Source organism: Peromyscus leucopus, chromosome 5, assembly GCF_004664715.2.
Source record: "Peromyscus leucopus breed LL Stock chromosome 5, UCI_PerLeu_2.1, whole genome shotgun sequence".
In the NCBI taxonomy this organism is placed as follows: Eukaryota; Metazoa; Chordata; class Mammalia; order Rodentia; family Cricetidae; genus Peromyscus; species Peromyscus leucopus.
This window is the reverse complement of record NC_051067.1, coordinates 57,071,472-57,092,804: the sequence shown is the minus strand read 5'-3', so window position 1 is coordinate 57,092,804 and position 21,333 is coordinate 57,071,472. Positions and strand designations below refer to the sequence as shown.

The 21,333-nt window shown below is 39.0% G+C and overlaps 1 protein-coding gene across 1 annotated transcript in view; it reads left to right on the top strand.

The window, feature by feature from the left end:
- Positions 1 to 21,333, top strand: part of Gdi2 (GDP dissociation inhibitor 2) — a 30,822-nt gene that overhangs the window by 2,708 nt on the left and 6,781 nt on the right. The window contains exons 2-6 of the mRNA XM_028891197.2: positions 7,970 to 8,077; positions 10,733 to 10,832; positions 15,516 to 15,650; positions 16,680 to 16,878; positions 17,310 to 17,441. Coding sequence (XP_028747030.1) covers positions 7,970 to 8,077; positions 10,733 to 10,832; positions 15,516 to 15,650; positions 16,680 to 16,878; positions 17,310 to 17,441 — 674 coding nt within the window. The remainder of the gene's footprint in view (positions 1 to 7,969; positions 8,078 to 10,732; positions 10,833 to 15,515; positions 15,651 to 16,679; positions 16,879 to 17,309; positions 17,442 to 21,333) is intronic.

Below are 21,333 nucleotides of genomic sequence, written 5' to 3'. Positions count from 1 at the left end.
CTGGGATTAAAGGCTTGTGCCACCACTTTCTGGCAAATTAGGTTAAATCTTGAAGAAACCTGTAGTCAGAGTTAAAAAAAACTCAAATTAGAAGAAACTTTGAATATCTAGTGGACATACCATTTGATGTTCCTAATCTTTGGTTTATAGCTATTTAGTGCTCAAGATTTAAGAACCTAATAAAAAAGGTACCAAATGCTGTATAATATTGGTATGTCAAGGACTTTGAGTGCAGGGAACTTGTTACTTTTTAAAGTGTTGAGTTTTCTGTGTACCTTGTTATTGGCATTGTTTTCTATCAGTTAAACTCATATTAATCCACAAGTATTAAAAATAACTTTACTTCTTTGTGAGAAATGGCATGGCAGATTCTGTGTAATTCTCTAACACTGAGAGTTGTCATTTTACAGAACTGTAGTTTGGTTTCCCTGTGGTGGTAGTGCATGTCTTCAATCCCAGCATGGTGTATGTGTGTGTCTTGTCTCTAGGGAAAAAAACAAAAACAAAAAACAAAACAAAGTAAGAAAAATAATTTTTTTGATAACTAGTATTTTAAAAGGACTAATTTTTTTTTGTGCTGGAGCATAATGAAGGCATTAAGATCTAGTAAGCTTTATAGGGACTTCAAGCCCCTTTAACTAGTCTCAAGCTGTTTTGCCTTTTGAATTATTCCATCTCATTTTTGCCTCCCACACCTTCTTTTTTGGTTGGCTGGCAACTTCTGCATTTCTATGCTTTGAGCATGTGTAAGCAGACTTTTATCACATAATTGGCACACAACTCATATGGGCTTGGTCATAAATCAATGAGTTGTGCTAGAATTAGTTTATTTGAAAAGAGGAGCCAACTCCATGGCCATTTGTGCTTCCCAAAGGCTTTTTTGTTTTCTACACAGTAAACCTAGAAATTATGAATAGAAACATGTAATTTGATATTTAAACAACTCATTCTTAGCATTATATGTTTAAAAATTATTTTATATCCCAGAACACTCCTCCTACCATATCTCTTTATTAAAACATTATAATTAAATCTGAGGTTTTGTACTTGATTTGAAAATCCTAAACTGTAATTTAAGTTTGCTCAGACTTGGACTTGAAACCTCTGCCATAGTTGTGAGTTGTGTGGACAAAGGACTTTGGTTTCTCTCAGGAGTGGTCATTGGATCAATGTTTTCAAATGCTTTTTTTTAAAAAAAAGAATATTCCTAGCCTAAAAATGTTTAATTTAGCTGGGCTGTGGTGGTGCACACCTTTAATTCCTGCACTTGGGAGGCAGAGGCAGGTGGATCTCTGTGAGTTCAAGGCCAGCCTGGTCTACATAGTTCCAGGACAGCCAGGGCTACATAGAAAGACCCTGTCTCAAAACAAACTAATACAAAGGTGTTGGTAAGCTTTGAGTAGCAGGAGGAACTCTTGTCTAGGTAAAGAGAGCAGTGCAAATTGGGATTTCTAAAAGGATGTGGGGCTAGTGGGATAGACGGCTTAGTGGGTAAGGTGCTTGCTGACAGCCCCATGACCTGACTGCAATCGCCGGGATCCACAAGATATGGGAGGTCGTTCTCTGCTTTCACTTTTTCCCCAGACTTCTACATTTGCAGCCCCCCCCCAAATATGTACACATCCATAAATGTGAAGAGTAAAAATGTGTGCGGGCGTAGGGAAATACTGTCAGTATACTGCTTGTGTAAAAATGAGGACCTGGATTCCATCTCTAGAACCTACATTTAAAAAAAAAAGACAAGAAACAACAAAACAAAACACCAAGGTTTAGAGCTATTTGTTCCAAATGATACCCTGAAGGCAGTTACACATTTTGCTATTTGACACATTTTTCAACTATAGGCCCTTTATTTGGTTGTCAGTCTTCATGCTTTAGGGCCATGGTCCAATGGGTCATACTTATTTGTAGGATTATGACAAGTGTAGAAGCTATACAGCAAAGTTTGCTATGATTTTGTCTTAGAAACTGAACCCTCAAGTCTATTTCATTAAGTGAGAAAATGACTTTTTTTGGTCCTACTCTTCTTTTTAGGCAAGAGCCTGTTAAGTATTACTCTATTTTCATATGCTGTGTTGCACAATATATCTAATATGCTACCAAAAGAAACAAGGGAGCTGAGTATGGCTCATACCTTTAATCCCAGCACTCAGAGGCAGAAGCAGGCAGATCTCTGTGAGTTAGAGGACAGCCTGGTCTACACAATGAATTCCAGGACTACCAGAGCTACATAGTAAGACCCTGTCTCAAAAAAAGAAAAGAAAATTAGACAGAGAGAGACAGAGAGAGAGAGAGAGAGAGAGAGAGAGAGAGAGAGAGAGAGAGAGAGAGAGAGAGAAACAAGGGAATTGTTTTTAAATAATAATAGGACTGAGTTTTGTATTTATAAAATACTTTCAGTTCTGTTTATCAAGATGACATAAAGAAAGTGAAGAGGCAGTCACAGGATAGAAAATACTTTGCAGTACATATAACTTGTGAAGGACTTTGAATCTCTTAAAATATATAAAGACCTTTTATAAAGCAGTACAAAAAAGATATAAATCCTATTTAAGAAAATGAGCCAAGGCTTGACATGTGGCATAGCAGTTAAGAACATTTGTTATTCTTGCAGATGACCTGGGTTTGAGTCCCAATACCCACATTGTGGCTCACAACTGTCTGTAACCCTAGTTCCAGGGGTTCACATACATACACTCAGCAAAACACTCATAAAGTTAAAAAATACATATTAAAATTTTTTTTTAAATAAAAAATGTTTTAAAATATGAGTCAGTGGCACTGGAGCACTGGCTCAGACATTAAGAGGCTTGCTATTCTTGTTGGCGACCAGATTTGGGTTCATTAGGCAGCTTACAGTCATCTTGCCTCTCCAGCTACTGGGGATCTGATGCTGTTTCCCAGTGTCTGGGCACCTGCACATATCCACACACAGACACACATAAATTCATAACTAAGAATGAAATATTTCAATCAAGAAAAAAGAGGCTAAAAATTTGAGTAAATTCTAACAGAGGTGATACCAATCAATTATAAAGTGTTCTCAGCCTCATTTCATCAGGAAGCCCCATGAAACATCTTAATCACAGTGACTAAAGGGCTTGAAACAAGGATGCTCATATACTGTTGAAGCAAGTGAGTTTGCAATCATAAAGGCACAGTCTGCTTTTGTTTGTTTGTTTGTTTGTTTTTTCGAGACAGGGTTTCTCTGTGTAGTTTTGCCCCTTTCCTGGAACTCACTTGGTAGCCCAGGCTGGCCTCGAACTCACAAAGATCCGCCTGGCTCTGCCTCCTGAGTGCTGGGATTAAAGGCGTGCGCCACCACCGCCTGGCCACAGTCTGTTTTTTATGATGCAGCTGTAACAAATGGTATGACAGAAGGACCCATGTGAAAGTGGCCACAGAGTAATACTAGTCAAGAACTGGAAGTCTTTGGCCCACCAAGAGGAGATTGGATATGTAAAATTGGGCTCATCCCCATGGTGTATTCATTCAGTGGAGCCCCCTGTTACCAGAAGCACACGTCTAGACTAGCTGTTACCAGAAGCACGTGTCTAGACTAGCTGCTTCCACAGCACCTGAGAACTTACTAGAAACATAGAAACTTACTTCATTAGGAAGATATATGAATCTATATTTTCACATGAGCCCCTGGTGACTGTCACTTGAGAGATGCTACTTAAGTAGCTGTACTTTAGAACTCAGTTCTGGACTAGCTTTGTCACCATCACCTAGGAACTTGTTAGAAATGCAAATTTTCATTCCCCTCCCTTTTCAAGCAGCCTAAAAGATGGGGCTCAGTTGTTTTATCAAAGCTTTGGAGCTGTGATTTCAACCTGAGATTCCAGAGCCTGTTTAGAATGTACATTTCCCAGCAAGGTGGCAGATTATGGCAAACCAGGAAACAACTTAGTCAGGTGGTGGTGGTGGTGGTGGTGGTGGTGGTGGTGGTGGTGGTGGTGCACACCTTTAATCCTGGCACTTGGAAGGTAGAGGCAAGTAGATCTCCAAATTTGAGGCCAGCCTGGTCTATAGCTCAAGTTCCAGGACAGCCAGGGATACATAGAGAAACCCTGTCTTGAAAGGAAGAAAAAAGAAAAAGAAAGTCAGCACAAACAAGGCTAGCAAGGAACTCAGTAATGATGCTTGCTCAGTGTGCATAAAGCCCTGGCTGGCTTCCTTCTGCAGGTCTACAAAGAAAAGACGTTAAGGAAAATCAATAGATATGAAAATATTTATCATATTTTCAAACAAGCACATTATATTTTAATGTGAATGACAACTCTATTAAGTAGAGTATATACATATTGTATATAATTATCCAAAATGAAATTTATAGGAAAAGAATCTTTGATTTACATTTTTTGCAATTTTTTTTAATGTCTGTCTTAGAAATCAGATTATTCTATCTGTGTCTATGTTCTTGTGGTATTTGTCTTAGCTGAAGTTTGTATGAGGCCTCTCATAATTGTGTATTTGGAAAGGGGGAAAGTATTTTAATTGCCTTTCAGATTTTTGTGACAATTTCTTTCATTTACACAGAAACTTAAGTGACAATTTTAAAAAAATTAATTGGAATATGAAACCCAAGCTGCATCTATATTTCTTATTCTGGCCTATTAAAGTCCTTTGCTTTAGGAGCTGGAGAGATGGCTCAGTGGTTAAGAGCACTGGCTGCTCTCTCAGAGGACCCAGGTTCAATTCCCAGCACCAACATGGCAGTTCACAATTGTCTGTAACTACAGTTTCAGGGGATCTGAAACCCTCAAAGAGATACACATGTAGGCAAAACATGTATATAAAATAAATCATTAAAAAGTTTTTTTTTTTTCTTTCTCGAGACAGGGTTTCTCTGTGTAGTTTTGGTGCCTGTCCTGGATCTCGCTCTGTAGACCAGGCTGGCCTCAAACTCACTGAGATCCGCCTGGCTCTGCCCTCCCTCTCCCCCACTAGTGCTGAGATGAAAGGCGTGCACCACTACCACCCGGCAATTAAAAAGGTTTTTAAAAATTAAATAAAATTTTTTTGCTCTGGCTTGTACTTGGAATTCTTTTGTGATTTTTAAATTTTTTTTATTTTTTATTTTTCATACCGTTGTTCTCCATTCACTTAGGAACTCTTAGCTTACTCTGAACAATATAGATCTTTTGAGTGCTGGTATTTCATCTGATAATATGAAAAGTCCAGTCAGTCTTGTATTGTGTGTTGGAGCATGCCAGCACTTCTGATGGGAAGGTAAGAGGATCATTAGTTGGGTAGTTCTTGGCCAGCCTGGTATACAGAGTAGCAAGACCCAGTCTTAAGATAAAAGAATGAGAAAGAATCAACTGTTACTAATGACATTCCAAAATGTCCTATAAGTATTGGGCCCCATGATGGTAGATGAGCATTCCAAAATTATGTTGCATTCATAAATTGTACTTTATTGATAACAAATAACAGTTTTTCCTTTTATTATTTTTTATGATTATGGTCTTTTGCTTCTATGTATGTTTGTGTACCACGTGCTTGCCTAGTACCCATGGAGGCTAGAAAAATGCAGTCATATCCCTTGGAACTAAAAGTTACAGAAGATGGTGAGCTGCCTTGTGGGTGTTGGGGATCAAACCCTGGTTCTCTGGAAAAGCAGCTAGTATTTTTAACCTCTGAACCATCTCTCCAGCCCCCAACTGCTGGATCCTTGTAGGCCCCTGTAGCTAGAGTTTTCCTGCCTTGCCAACAGTCAGGACAAATCTTTGTCACCCGCCAGTCCCACAGCCGCTCAGACCCAACCAAGTAAACACAGAGACTTATATTGCTTACAAACTGTATGGCCGTGGCAGGCTTCTTGTTAACTGTTCTTATAGCTTAAATTAATCCATTTCCATAAATCTGTACCTTGCCACGTGGCTTGTGGCTTACCGGAGTCTTCACATGCTGCTTGTCATGGCGGCAGCTGGCAGTGTCTCTCTGCCTCAGCCTTCTGTTTCCCAGAACTCTCCTCTCTCCTTGTCCCACCTACTTCCTGCCTAGCCACTGGCCAGTCAGTGTTTTATTTATTGACCAATCAGAGCAATTTGACATACAGACCATCCCACAGCAGGCCCCAGAGATGTATCTGAGTGGGGTGGCAAAGGATTGAAGAAAAGACAAACACATGAACAGAAGTGGACTGGGCTTTCTGCTGAAGAAGCTTCAGTGTTCTGGAAGCTCAGAGTGTATATCATTACATAGAGTTGAACAGAGATGGGTTATTGCATACAGCAGAACAAGGATGATTGGCTTTTACATTCAGATAAACAAGGATGCAGCATTTACAGTATATTGCCAGACCAAGGATGTTTTTTATTTTCTCTTTTTGTTGGGGTGCCTGCCACCCAGCTCCCAATATATCACACATGGAGGTTTATTCTTTATGAATGCCCAGCCTTAGCTTCTCTTAGTTTCTACCCAACTTTCCTTACATTAACCTATCTATCTTTTGCCTCTGAGCTTTTCCCATTCTCTAACTTCTGTAAATCTTATTCTTAACTCTGTGGCTTGCTGTGTAGCTGGGTGGCTGGCCCCTGGAGTTCTCTTCCTTCTCTGGCTCCAGAACTCCCCCCCCCCCCCCCAGATTTCTCCCTCTTTATATTCTCTCTGCCTGCCAGCCCCACCTACCCTTTCTCCTGCCTTGCTATTGGCCAGTTCTTTATTAGACCATTAGGTGTTTTAGACTGGCACAGTAACACAGCTTCACAGAGTTAAACAAATACAACATAAACAAAAGTAATACATCTTAAAATAATATTCTACTTCACAAGGAGACAGGTTTAGGAAAGCTCAGTAGGAGCAGTGTCTGTTGGGAAGCAGTGGGTGGTGGTGCTGAAAGCTATGGTGGACATTTTCTGCACACACTGTCAACATTGACACTTGGACAAGGAGGGAAGGCTTGGCCATTTCCCTGCCTCTGTCGGACAGGAAGTCTGCCATTTTCCTGGAGCATGGTCCTGCCAACAATACACACCGACTTGGGACTCAGGGCTTCCTCCTTTCCCATACCCAACATGTATCGACTTTTTAAGAGGTTCATTTTTGAAAAATGTTTATCAAAGCTGACTAATTGTAGTCAGTTCTTTCAAATAAAAATGGTGACTTATGGAACAAAGTGTCTACATACATACAGCCTATAAATGAGTGGCACCAAAGATTTTCCTTGAGCTGGAAGTGCTATGTGGCACTTCCGATTTGTTCACAAAGGTGGGTATTTCAGATGTGCCTTTATTAAGTTAAATTTTTGTTTTGTTTTGTTTTTGTGTTTTGAGACAGGGTTTCTTTAGCTTTGGACCCTGTCCTGAAACTCACTTTGTAGACCAGGCTGGCCTCAAACTCACAGAGATCCATCTGTCTCTGCCTTCTGAGTGCTGGGACTAAAGGCGTGTGCCACCACCTCCTGACTCTAAGTTAAATTTCAGTGGCTCATTAAAGATTTTAGTGAATGCCTGATAGAAAAGAAGAGTGGCAGGGTGTAGTTGAAAGCCTCTGCCTTTGTTCTGTTCTCCTGTGATTTGGCATTAATATAAATGACAGACCAGTAAAAAAATAGTGACTGGGCCAGGCGGTGGTAGTGCACGCCTTTAATCCCAGCACTCGGGAGGCAGAGGCAGGTGGATCTCTGTGAGTTCGAGGCCAGTCTGGTCTCCAAAGCGAGTTCCAGGAAAGGTGCAAAGCTACACAGAGAAACCCTGTCTCGAAAAACCAAAAAAAAAAAAAAAAAAAAACAAGCAAAACAAAAACAAAAACAGTGATTGATAGGTTCTGTTACTGTGAAATGAATTTTTCACCTCAGAACTCACAGGAGTCTAAGAGAAGCTTTAAACCTACCAGTTTAGTCATGGTGAGCGAGTGTTTGAATTACTAAGACTGCTTAGTGAGTTTGCCTTTTAATAAAGAATGCACTTTAAACATGTATGTGTCTTTTCTTCTTTTAAAAATATACATTTACCCTTAGGAATGTATCCTGTCGGGGATAATGTCAGTGAATGGAAAGAAGGTTCTTCACATGGATCAGAACCCATACTATGGAGGAGAAAGTGCATCTATAACACCACTGGAAGATGTAAGTCTCTGTGATCAGTGTATCTTTACATGTAGGAATTACTTGTGAGCCTCCACTTTAGTTCTTGGAGAAGGTCTCGTTTTGCCTTATTATTATTACTATTTGGAAGAGGGAGGTGAGACAGAGTCTGTCTTTCTCTACCTAGTGTTGGCTGTCCAGAATCTCACTATACATACCAGACTGGCTTCACACTTACAGAGCTCCATCTGCCTCCACTCTCGAGGGCTGGGATTAAGGGCATGGAACACCATGCCTAGCACTTTTGGCTTATTAAATAGAATATTTAATAGGTCTTCAGCTCTATTATTTTTAGGAGCTTCTAGTTTGGGGGCTTATTGGGATAAATCCAGTCTATTTAATGATCAAAGGAATTTATTTGGGGGTAAACTCACAACCACAGGAGATTTATCTTAGCGTCTGGGAAAGCTGAGCTATGTCCCATGCTGAATGGCTTGGTCTATCTTAGTATCCAGAACCTCGAGGTAGCCAAGAGGGGCCAACATATGTGTATCCCATTGTCTAAAGGGTCTCCTGTGACCACATCCCAGAGGCCAGTACCTCAAGGTCATAGGCAGGTGTAACAGCTACATCTGCCTGCCTCACTAGGGGCCGTGCTTCAGGGCATGGCTCAGACAGCTACCCACTACAAGGGTTGTATAGTGTGTGGACTGGGAAGAATGGGAGGGGTGCCCAGTATGCCAGCAGAATGCCATCACTCGCCATCTGGCTTTATTTATTGCCTCAGTCTTTTTTGGTTTGTTTTTTGAGATGGGGATTTCTTTGTGTAGCCTTGGCTGTCCTGGAACTCACTTTGTAGACCAGGCTGGCCTTCTCAGTCCCTTAAAGTTGTGCATTCTTTATCCGTTTTCCATATTACAGAGTTGTGTTTGCAAGGTTAAAAAAAAATCATAGTGGTGGGCTGGAGAGATGGCTCAGTGGTTAAGAGCACTCACTAACTGCTCTTCCAAAGGACCCAGGTTCAATTCCTAGTAGCCACATGGAAACTCACAACTGTCTGTAATTCTAATTCCAGGGGATCTGATGCCCTCATACAGACATACATGCAGGCAAAACATCAATGCAAATGAAATAAAAATAAATAGTTTTTAAAGTTATACTATAATTCCAAGCTTAATGCTGTTTACTCTACTATGCTTTTTCCTTTTCCTCTTTTTGGGAGGGGGCTTTTTATAAGTGAATTTTTCTAAATTTATTTCTTGGTCTGGAGCTTGTAAATTTTTACATATATGAGGATTAACACTTTTTGTGAAATAATGTACACTTCCATGAGTATTAAAATCACTGGCTGATTATGCTTAATACCTATACCAAGAAGTTTATTCTTGTGTTTAGGAATACTGAAGAAAGAGTTGAAAGAATGTTTTGTTAGAGTGTAGCAAAACCTCCCGTCTGAATCCAGCAACTTCTTAGAGCATTTGATTGGGTTTTGTTTGTTATTATTGCTCTACTTTTTCTTTAAAATTGACAAGGGGGGCTAGAGAGATGGCTCAGGGGTTAGGAGCACTGGCTGCTCTTCCAGAGGACCCAGGTTCAATTCCCAGCACCCACATGACAGCTCAGAACTGTCTGTAACTCCCATTCCAGATCTGACACCTTCACGCAAATGCAAATAAAATAAAATTAAATAAATTATAAAAAAATAAAAAAAATAAAATTGACAAGGTTTTATTATGTAGCCCTAGCTGGCCTTGAACTCAAGAGCTCCCTTTTTCAGCTTCCAGGTTTATAGGTCTGCACCACTAGACCTAGCTTTCTTACGGGTTTGAAAAGTTGCAAGTAAAAAAGACATTGGCACTTGACATAAATATTTCAGCTTCCATTTTTAAGGATGACATTTTCTACAGTATCATAATGCTACTACATGTATGAAAAAGAACAATATTTAGACTATATTCAGATTTCCAGTAACTCAGAGAGTGATATTTAGCTCTTCAATAGACTTCTGTTTTTAAAACCAGTATTAACTAAAGTTTTAAATATAAGTGTTTCTTCTCTGTTCTCTTAATATACAAGTCTCACCACCTTTCTCCTCTTCCTTTTTTCTTTGGAGAAGTACAGGCTTCTAGTTTGAAGGAAATTGTTGATTACTTCATACTGTATCATGCTGAGAGACTCATTGGAGGTGAATGTGTACTTAGTATTTGGTGATGGAGTCATTGGTGTGTGCTTATGTTCATACTTATCAAAGTGTTATATTTGTGTGTGAAGTTATATATATATATCAGTTGTATTTCAGTGAAGCCTAAAAGCTACAAGTTAACAAGAAGTAGTTTTAACTGTCTTTTCTAGATTTGAAGTATTTAACATTTTTTTTAAACTTGTGTAGTTAGAGAAGCAAACTTAGGGGGAATGAGTTTAAATGATTCTACTGTAAGTGGAAAAGACTTATGCAATGCTTGTTCATATTAGTATTCATGAGTTAAATACTGTATTTAACTATATAATATTGAGACCTACAAGTCTTATCTGAATTAATAAGTTTGTATAAAGTTTTATCTGACTAAAAATAAAATGCTTTGTACTTTACCTCTTGTAGTTGTGTTATATCTCAGCCCCTTAATCTAAAAATTATTGATGTTTTAGTGAAAATTACATCTTGTTACATTATTGATACTTTTTTTTTTGTACTTTTAGTTATACAAAAGGTTTAAATTACCAGGACAACCACCAGCATCAATGGGGAGAGGAAGAGACTGGAATGTTGACTTAATTCCCAAGTTCCTTATGGCCAATGGTAAAGAATTTTAACATAATTTATAGCAGTATATGGAATCTGGTTTGGAAGTAGAGAATATTACCCAGGTCTGAGCCCCTGGGGAATGTGTTGATGTCAACAGTATGTTTAGTAATATGTTCCATTAAAAGTGTCCTGGGTCAGGTAAGAATGGAGGAAGGGGGGTATAGTAAATAGTTCTGGAAAGAAACAAAATCATGCCGGGCAGTGGTGGTGCACACCTTTAATTTCAGCACTCAGGAGGCAGAGGCAGGTGGATCTTTGTGAGTTCAAGGCCAGCCTGGTCTACAGAGTGAGATCCAGGAAAGGCACAAAGCTACACAGAGAAGCTCTGTCTTGAAAAACCAAAAAAGAAAAGAAAAAAAGAAAAGAAAAGAAAAGAAAATCATGATGTGGCACACAGTGCACCAAAATTGAAGATTTTATTATTTAAGTTTTATAAGAAATTATACACATTTCACACAGTAGAAACATTTGTTGCAAATCCAGTGTGGTGTAGTACAAATCAGGATTCTAAATATAATAACATTATAAGTATCTGTGAGAGACTTTCTTCTTGATGAGTAAGTAGGCTGTGGTGTAGAGGGACCTGAGTCTTTCCTTTTTTTTGTTTTTTTTTTTTTTTGTTTTTGAGAGAGGGTTTCTCTGTGTAACATCCCTGGCTATCCTGGAACTCCCTTTGTAGCCAGGCTGGCCTGGAACTCACAGACATCTGTCTGCCTTAGCCTCCCCAGTCCTGGAACTAAAGGCGTGCACCACCACCGCCTGCGAACCTGAGTCTTAAATAGTTGTTTTTAAAGGTTTTCTAGTGTGCAAGTTGTTGAGATTACCTAATTTTTCAGTATTTTAGAGGACTGAAATATTTTTTAAAATTTTGTGGTATCTGTATTTTTTCTAAGATGTTATTGAAAAATGAGCCAGGTACAGTGGTGAACACCTGTAATCCCAGCACTCAGGAAGCTGAGGCTGGAGGATTGCTAATAGTGTGAGGCTCTGTCTGGAAAAATTAAAAAAAAGAAGAAAACCTAAATTGTTCAAATTATCTTTTTAAAAATAACATTTATCTTATGTAAATTGGTGTTTTAGTACCCTAGGACTGGAATTACAGAGAGTTGTGAGCAGCCATGTGGGTGCTGGGAATTGAACCCCGGTCCTCTGGAAGAACAGTCAGTGCTCTTAACCACTGAGCCATCTCTCCAGCCCCCTCTTTAAAAAAATTTTTTTTTTTAAAAATAAAATAGTTTATTTCATTCACATTTTTAAAAAAGATTTATTTATTATGTATACAGTGTTCTGCCTGCAGGCCAGAAGAAGTCATCAGATCAAATTACAGATGGTTGTGAGCTATGTGGTTACTGGGAATTGAACTTAGGAACTCTGGAAGGGCAGCCAGTGCTCTTAACTTCTGAGCCATCTCTGTAGATGTAACCAACCGTCTTATTAAATAAGAAACACAGAACCAATGTAAAAGAGAAAGCCGAGAGGTCAGAGCTCAGAGCTAAAATCTTACCCTTCTTCCTGCGGTGCTCCTAGCTTCCCGAAAGAGAGCTACTTCCTGTGTGTATGTCTTTAAATAGTCTTTCTGTTCTGCTTTCTCATTGGTTGTAAACCCAAACACATGACTGCCTCGTCACTGCCTGTAAGTACAGCCCTCCAGGTCTTAAAGGCGTATGTCTCCAATGCTGGCTGCATCCCTGAACACACAGAGATCTATGGGATTAAAGGTGTGCACCACCACTGCCGTGCTCTTTCTATGGCTCTAATAGCTCTGACCCCCTGGCAACTTTATTTATTAACATACAATTAAAATCACATTTCAGTACAAATAAAATACCACCATACATCTCCATCTCTCCAGTGAAAAACTAAGTTTTTTGTTACAAATTTATTTCCCATGAAATAAAGTATGTGCTACTTTTTTCTTTTTTGAGTTATGTTTTATAGTTTGTATTAATAGATACTTTATTTGACTGCTCTTATAAATTTAAATAATAACTGAATTCTTCTGAGGTAAATTATCAACAAGTTTGTATAATTTAGGTAACACACTAAGCAGAAAGGAAACAACATTTGCATAGTGAGAATCACACTATCCAGGTTTGTTTCTTTGCCGTGCTAGGGATGGAACCACCATTTAGATTTAATTATGCTTAATCTTTTGATTTTCAAGATAACATATATGTATATATGTATAGTCCCAGTTAACAGGGAGTTTCCAGCCTGTGTATTAATATGTGTAGGGGTGTAATAAAGAGGGGGGAAGAAATGTTTGCAAGTTGATGACAGATAGCATTGTGTACCGTTAGGAGAGAATTAGGGATCTCTTTCAGAAGATTTTTCTGTTTATTGCCACATTTGGCTTTTATCTTTCCTGGTACCTCTGTCAGCCTTTGATAATAGTACACATTTTTGTTTCTGCCATTTTGTCATTGAAAGGTAAAATTTGATTTTTAACATAAAATCTGTCTGTTAGAAGGTGGGATGAGTATTAGTTTTTTTTTTTTTTTTTTTTTTTTTTTTTAACCAGCTTTCCTGTTTATTAGCAAATTGGCCAGTGTTGTGCTTAGCATATTTTCTGTTTTGTTCTCCTTGCAGTGAACTCCTTACAGACATCACCCCACTAAAGACACAGGAACAGCCTTTTATTTTAGTCTTGGGTTTTGCTGCACAACTCTATTGCATGTGTTTTTCTTTTCTTTTCTTTTTCTTTTTCTTCTTCTTTCTTTCTTTTTCTTTCTTTCTTTCTTTCTTTCTTTCTTTCTTTCTTTCTTTTTTTTTTTTTTTGGTGTTTTGAGACAGGGTTTCTCTGTGTAGTTTTGATGCCTGTCCTGGATCTCACTCTGAAGACCAGGCTGGCCTCGAACTCACAGAGATTGCCTGGCTCTGCCTCCCGATTGCTGGGATTAAAGCCATGCACCAAGACCGCCTGGCTGAAGTTTACCTACTTTTATGTTGTTTGAAAACGTACCTTTTCAAAGAGGCCTGTCATTTGGCACTCATTTATTGTTTCCATTTTGATTTGAATTTCTATCCTATGAACTCGTAGACTTTGGTGGTGTTTGGAAACATGGTCTTCTGTGTAGCCAGGCGACATGGACACTGAACCGATCCTTCTTCCTCAGCTTTCAGAGTTGGATTGGTGTGCCCTGTCTAGCTATATTCAATTCTTAGTCACAAGTCTTAATATTGGGACCTGTTAAGAGAATTGTTTAGTGTACTTTCATCTCTGCTACATGAGTATTTCTTCATATTTTATTTCTTAAATATTTTTTTTGTTCTGGAGTTTGAATACAGGGTCTCATATATGCTAGACAAATGTTTCTCCACTGAGTTATGTCCCTCAGCTCTAACTTTAAAAAAAGATGTGATTACCCTGTTGTAGTTATCCTTTCAAATCAGCTTTAAAATGGTTTTGGTTTCCCCAAAATTTTGGCTGATTTGGGTACATGAGCCTCCTTAGGCTTATAGACAGATGGTATTCCTAATTGTAGTCCTTTCTCTATCTGATGTTGATATTCTCTAATAAATATAAGTTAATTTAGAAATTGAAATACTTGGAATTGCCTGTGGCTGATATAGAACTGCAAAGTTGCCTAAATCCACTTGCAGTAAAACAGACCTCTTCTCACTGCTAGTACATATTTCATGGCCTTTGCAAAGCCAAGTTGATGAGCCTACAAGTTATAACATTAAGCTTAAACATGTGCTTGAGCCGGGCGGTGGTGGCGCACGCCTTTAATCCCAGCACAATCCAAAAAACTACTAAAAACAAAACACTAATTAATAGAAAATATTTAATATTTTTTCTAAGACTGGGAACAAGAATGTTTGTTCTAGCAGGGTGGTGGTAGCACATGCCTTTAATCCCAGCACTTGGGAGGCAGAGGCAGGCGGATCTCTGTGAGTTTGAGGCCAGCCTGGGCTACCAAGTGAGTTCCAGGAAAGGTGCAAAGCTACACAGAGAAACCCTGTCTTGAAAAACCAAAAAAAACAAACAAAAAAAAAACAAAACAAAAAAAACATGTGCTTGAGGTGTGTATTCTAATCGTACCATTGAAAATGTGACTTTGTGGGGATTCTTGGTAAGAGTTGCTATACAATGTTAGGAGAAAATTTGGTGTAGCAGGAATCTTAAAAGTTCTTATTAATAAAATGAAACCTGAGCCAGGTATTGGGGTGAAATGCTGGAAGATGAGAGAGACAAAACAAGCCACAGCTACCTCACTTCGCCGGATCCTCAGCTGGTCTTGTTTCCTCAGACTGGAGACCTCTGAGTCCTCATCCAGAATGGGTCTCAGCTGAATTGTGCTGCTCAAAAGCCTGAAAGCTTAGCCAGCCAAATGCTTAACCAGCCAAATGCTTCTAGTTTCTGGTCCTCATGTCTTATATACCTTTCTGCTTTCTACCATCACTCCCTGGGATTAAAGGCTTGCTTGGCTGTATCCTTGAACACATGGATTTCTGCCTCTGGAATGCTAGGATTAAAGGCATGTGCTGCCACTGCCTGTCCTCATGTTTAATATTGTGGCTGTTCTGTCTCTGACCCCAGATAAGTTTATTAGGGTGTACAATATTTTGGGGAACACAATACCACCACAGTTTGGGAGCCCTTAATAGCAATTTCTGCTAATTTTTATTGGTAGTAAGATTTCAGTGACAGCTTGCATTATGTGACTTTTGTAGGTCAGTTGGTGAAGATGCTGCTTTACACAGAGGTCACTCGCTATATGGATTTCAAAGTGATTGAAGGGAGCTTTGTCTATAAGGGGGGGAAAATCTACAAGGTTCCTTCCACCGAAGCAGAAGCCCTGGCATCTAGTAAGTAATTCTCATTGTATTTATCAGAATGATGAGGTCTTATGGTGAAAAGGAGTCTTAGAAACCCATTTATCTAGTCAAAAAATAGTTAATTGATTATCAGTTATATGCCAGACACTATTTTAGGCACTTAGGCATACACCAGTTAACTTTAATGTTTTATTCCGTTTAGGAGAGGAGGGGAAAGAATATAAAACCAGAAGTTTTCTCAGCTTTATCTTAGTAGCAGATATATGTTATTAGTAGGAGTACTGACTCAGAGAGAGCTTGTTACATATAGTGCCCCCCCATGTGTGTGTTTGTGTGTGTTTGTTCGTGTGTTCCACCACAGCCAGTGTATTCCTTTTAAAGATATTTTTATTTTGTGTGATTATTTGCCTGTATATATGTGTGCACCGCATGCATACCTGGTGCCCGAGGAGGCATTAGATCTCTACAGGGCTGGAGTTACACATGGTCATGAGCCACTATGGGGTGTTCAGATCCTCTCTGCAAGAGCAGCAAGCGCTCCTACCTGCTGAGCTGTCTCTAGCTCTGCTTGTAGCTGTTTTTAAAAAGTATGTAGAGCAGCAGCACACTGATTGTTTAAGATTTCATTAAAGTAAGTGACCTCCAGGGCAATCATCTTCTCAAGGTGGCTGCTGTTAACTCTTTGTGGTGCCTTCAATGACTTTTCCCATTAAGTCTATGAATGTGTCATGACATTCGAAAGAGGGCAAAGGAGCAGCATTCATAGTTTTGGGAACTGGTTGAATTACAGATCAGCATTATTAGAGGGAGAATGAATATAGGTATAGATGCCTTTGGAACAATTTTTTCAAAGTTTTAGTTTCTCCAAATATGTACTAGTTACCTGAAATTGTGTGTTAAAATTGAAGACTTTATGAATGATCTTTGTTGTGCCCCTGGAGACCATGTTGTATAAATTATATTTGTTGAGTAATGACATTGACGTTTAAATATGCTCTCATATTTTTTCTTCTCAGTGTCCTATTGTGATTATGTGCTTTTTGAAAAAATATTTTTCAGGCTTAATGGGACTGTTTGAAAAACGCCGCTTCAGGAAGTTCCTAGTTTATGTTGCCAACTTCGATGAAAAAGATCCTAGAACTTTTGAGGGCATTGACCCTAAGAAGACCTCAATGAGAGATGTGTATAAGAAATTTGATTTGGGCCAAGACGTTATAGACTTCACTGGCCATTCTCTTGCACTGTACAGAACAGATGAGTAAGTAGGCTAATGAATCTCATTGAGGGCTTGGCAAAAGCTGGAAAATACTTGCCAGCAGTGATAGGAAGTCTGTTTACCACAAGTGGATTGGGGGCCACTTTGCAGTTCCTGTTCTATATCATAGACAATTTCTAGTCTGCTTACATTTACTATAGAGTATCAACAACAGAGTGAGTAGTCCAGGCAGTAACTTTTGGTTTCCAGATTCATATTTTCCTTGAAACTCTCCACTGAATCTTCAGTTTTCCAAATGGGAGACTTAGGAATTGTATGCTATTGTGTGGCCTGGAAAAGAGGTTCTAGTTGCAAATTAGTGTTAGGGCACTTTAAGAGAAATGAGAGGGTGGTAATTTGAAATTGCTTCAGAAAAAGAGTTTAAAATAAACAAGAAGTAGTCTTGTTCTAATATTCTTTTATTTTTTTCCCAGCTACTTAGATCAGCCGTGTTATGATACCATTAATAGAATTAAACTTTACAGCGAGTCTTTGGCAAGATACGGTAAAAGTCCGTACCTTTATCCACTCTATGGCCTTGGAGAATTGCCACAAGGATTTGCCAGGTGAGCACCTGTTTAACCCACTAGCTATAGTCGTGCTGATCTTAGACTTTATCCTTACTACTGAACGTGAAAAATGGCTCTGAATAATGAGATGCTATTTGTTTGTTTTATGTTTTATATATATATATATTTTGGTTTTTTTCGAGACAGGGTTTCTCTGCGTAGCTTTGCGCCTTTCCTGTAGCTCACTTGGTAGCCCAGGCTGGCCTCGAACTCACAGAGATCCGCCTGGCTCTGCCTCCTGAGTGCTGGGATTAAAGGTGTGCGCCACCACTGCCCGTCTGTTTTTTATATTTTTATTATCATTATTATTATTATTTTGGTTTTTCGAGATGAAGTTTCTCTGTGTATCCTTGGCCATCCTGGAACTTGCTCTGTAATCCAGGGTGGCTTCAAACTCAGAAATCCTCCTGCCTTTGCCTCCCGAGTGCCAGGATTAAAGGCATGTACCAACATTGCCAGCTGAGATTATTTTTGTTTTTATTAAAATTCATGCACAATGAAAGAAACAGAGCTTCAATAAAATGAAATGCAGTTTGAAAAGTGTGTAGACTTTATAGCCCTGTGTTGTCACAATTCTAACTAATATAAAAATGTTTCCTTCCCCCACAAAGTAACCCTTCCACGTAGAAAAATAGAGTCTATGCTCATCTACCTCTGGCTTCTCTTTTTGTGTTTGAGATTCCTTTAGGTTAGTACTTGGGCTGAGAGTCACAGTGTTACATGAATAATGTTTATACCTCATTTCTTGGTGGGATGTCTAGATTTCCAGTTTGGGGCTATTGCAAATGAAGGTACTCTACGAGTTTTGTACATCTGGTATTGCTGACTGATGTCAAAAGTATGTTTTTAAAAGTAATAAGCTGCTTGTTTTCTGAGCACTTGTGCCATTTTTATATACTCAGCAGTGAGGTTTTATGTATCCATACTCGTGGATATATATTTTTGGTACTGTTTACTGACACTTTATTCCATTTCTTAATTGGGTGTATTTGTGGATGGACATCTGCTCTTTCCTACTTAGTGGGTCCTGTGGATTGAACTCAGATGCCAGATATAGCAAGTGTCTTTACCTGCTGAGCCATCTCTCTGGCTCTGTTTATTGTTTTGTTTGTTGGTGTTTTAAGACAAAGTCTCTCTGTATAGCCCTTGCTATCCTGGAACTTGTTACGTGGACCAGGCTGGATTTGAGCTCTTAGGGATATGCTTACCTCCATCTATCACATTCTGGGATTAAAGGCATGTTTTATCTTTATTTTTAATAGACTTTTTTCCCTAGCAGTGGATATTGAGCCTATGTTTTAATACCCAAGTGGGTGGGATATGCCACATCATTATAATTTTATTTTTTAAATCTTTTTTTTTTTTTTAAAGATTTATTTATTTATTATGTATACAGTGAGTGTTCGGCCTGCAGGCCAGAAGAGGGCACCAGATCTCATTGTAGATGGTTGTGAGCCATCATGTGGTTGCTGGGAATTGAACTCAGGACCTCTGGAAGAACAGCCAGTGCTCTTAACCTCTGAGCCATCTCTCCAGCCCTATTTTTTAAATCATTTTAAGCTTGGCAGTGGTGGTACACGCTTTTAATCCCAGCACTGGGGAGACAGAGGCAGGTGGATTTCTGTGACTTTGAGGCCAGCCTGGTCTACAGAGCGAAATCCAGAACAACCAGACCTATACAAAGAAACCCTATCTTGAAAAAACAAAACAAACCAAACCAAACCCGACACCAATACATGGGTTTCGTGTGGAGCAGAGGACAACTTGTTAGGATCTGTTCTCTCCTTCCATGTGGGCTCAAGGGATCAAACTCAGGCCATCAAGCTTGCCTGAAAAGTTTTCCCTGCTGAGAGAGCTGAACCATCTCACTTTCATTATGGCTTGAATTTGCCTATCTAGAAAACTAATGTTTACTACTTTTTCATGAGCTATTTGTAATTTTGTTCTGTGATTGCCCAAGTTTTTTGTACACTTTTAAAAAACTGGGTTTTTTGTTTTTGATTTGTGGGTCATCTTGATGTTTTCTGGTGCCAATCTTTTATCAGCTCTAATGTACTACAAATATTTCCTTTCAGTTGGTGGCTTGTCTTTTTTTGTTTTTATTTATTTATTTCTAAGACGGTATAGCCTTGGCTGTCCTGGGATTTGCTCTGTAGACCAGGCTGGCCTCAAACTCAGAGAGAGACTCACCTGCCTCTGCCTCCCAAGTCCTGGAATTAAAGGTGTGCACCACCACATCTGACGGTGGCTTGTCTTGTACAGCAAGTTTGCACTTTGATAGAGTCCAGTATGTCAAACTTAGTTTTACATTCGTTGAATGCATTTTGAGTACTATGAAATCTTTCTTTAGTCTAAAGACCAGAGAAGCTTATGGTTTTGCTTTTTTTATGTAATAGCTATAATTCACCTTGAAAGAATGTTGATGCCTAAGTGAGGTACAGTTTGAGCCTAATCCCTGGTATTTAGTTGTCCAGCTTCATTTACTGGGTGTGTGTGACTCATTTCCCAGTGGTCTTGTAGTGAAATGAGTTAGACACATGTTTAGGTATAGTTTGGAGGCTGTTTTTGCTAAGTTTTTCCTATGCCTTTACCACATTGTCCTGCTTATTATAATTTTGTAGTTAAATACTAGAAGTCAAGTGATGTAACACTTCCACTGTATGTCTTCATAATTTATGTTGGCCATTGTAGGTTCTTTACATCTCATAGAACCAGGCTGTTGATTTCTAGAAAAGCTTGCAAGGTTTTTATTGGAACTGAATTGTGTGTACATCAATTTGTGACAAATTTCCATTGTACTAATGCTGAGTCTTCTACCCACACCTGTGTTTAGAGTTTGTCTCCACTATGCTTTTTTTTTGTTTTTGTTTTTCGAGACAGGGTTTCTCTGTGTAGCTTTGAGCCTTTCCTGGAACTCGCTTTGGAGACCAGGCTGGCCTCGAACTCACAGAGATCCACCTGCCTCTGCCTCCCAAGTGCTGGGATTAAAGGTGTGCGCCACCACCGCCCGGCTCCACTATGCTTTTATAGATAACTTTGTTCAAATTTATTTAAAGTATTTTATTGCCTGGTGGTGGTGGTGGTGGTGGTGGTGGTGGTGTAGTACACCTTTAATCCCAGCACTGGGGAGTCAGATGCAGGCGGATCTCTGTGAGTTTGAGGCCAGCCTGGGCTACAGAGTGAGTCCAAGACAGGCTCCAAAAGCTGTACAGAGAAACCCTGTCCCCAAAAAACAAAGTATTTTTTTATTGATATTGCTGTTAATTCTTTATTTTGAAGTTGTTTGCTGCTAATATATATAATGCACAATTAATTTTTGTATATTAACCTTGCTGTTAGTTTTACTATTTCAGTTATTCTGATAGACATCAGAATTTTCCATGTACACAGCTATGTCAGCCATGAGTAGAGATTAGATTTTCCCTTTAAAATCTGTATGCATTGTGTCCCCTTTCCACTCTTGCTTTTATTGTACTGGCTAGGACTCAAAAAAGGTTGAACTGGCAAGAACAAACATTCTTTCTTTTCTTTCTTTCTTTTTTTTTTTTTTTGGTTTTTTTCGAGTCAGGGTTTCTCTGTGTAGGTTTGTTAGTAGTTTTTTGGATTGTTTTATGAGATTAAATTCTTTTCTCATCATAGTTTGGGCAGCTTTTAATTGTGAATGAGTTGACATTGAGTTAATGGTGCAGGTTTTCTTTGTATGCTGTTAATATGCTGAATTACATAAAATTGAGTTTTGTACCTGGGTGTGTGGCACATAGGTGAGCCCTGTATGACTGTGCTATATCCTCAGCCTGGCTTTTGTTTATTTGAAAATTTTTACCTTCTTTTTGAAGGCCTTTGTTGGTTGTAGCCTGTTTTCATTTAGCACATTGGAAATAGCGTTCCC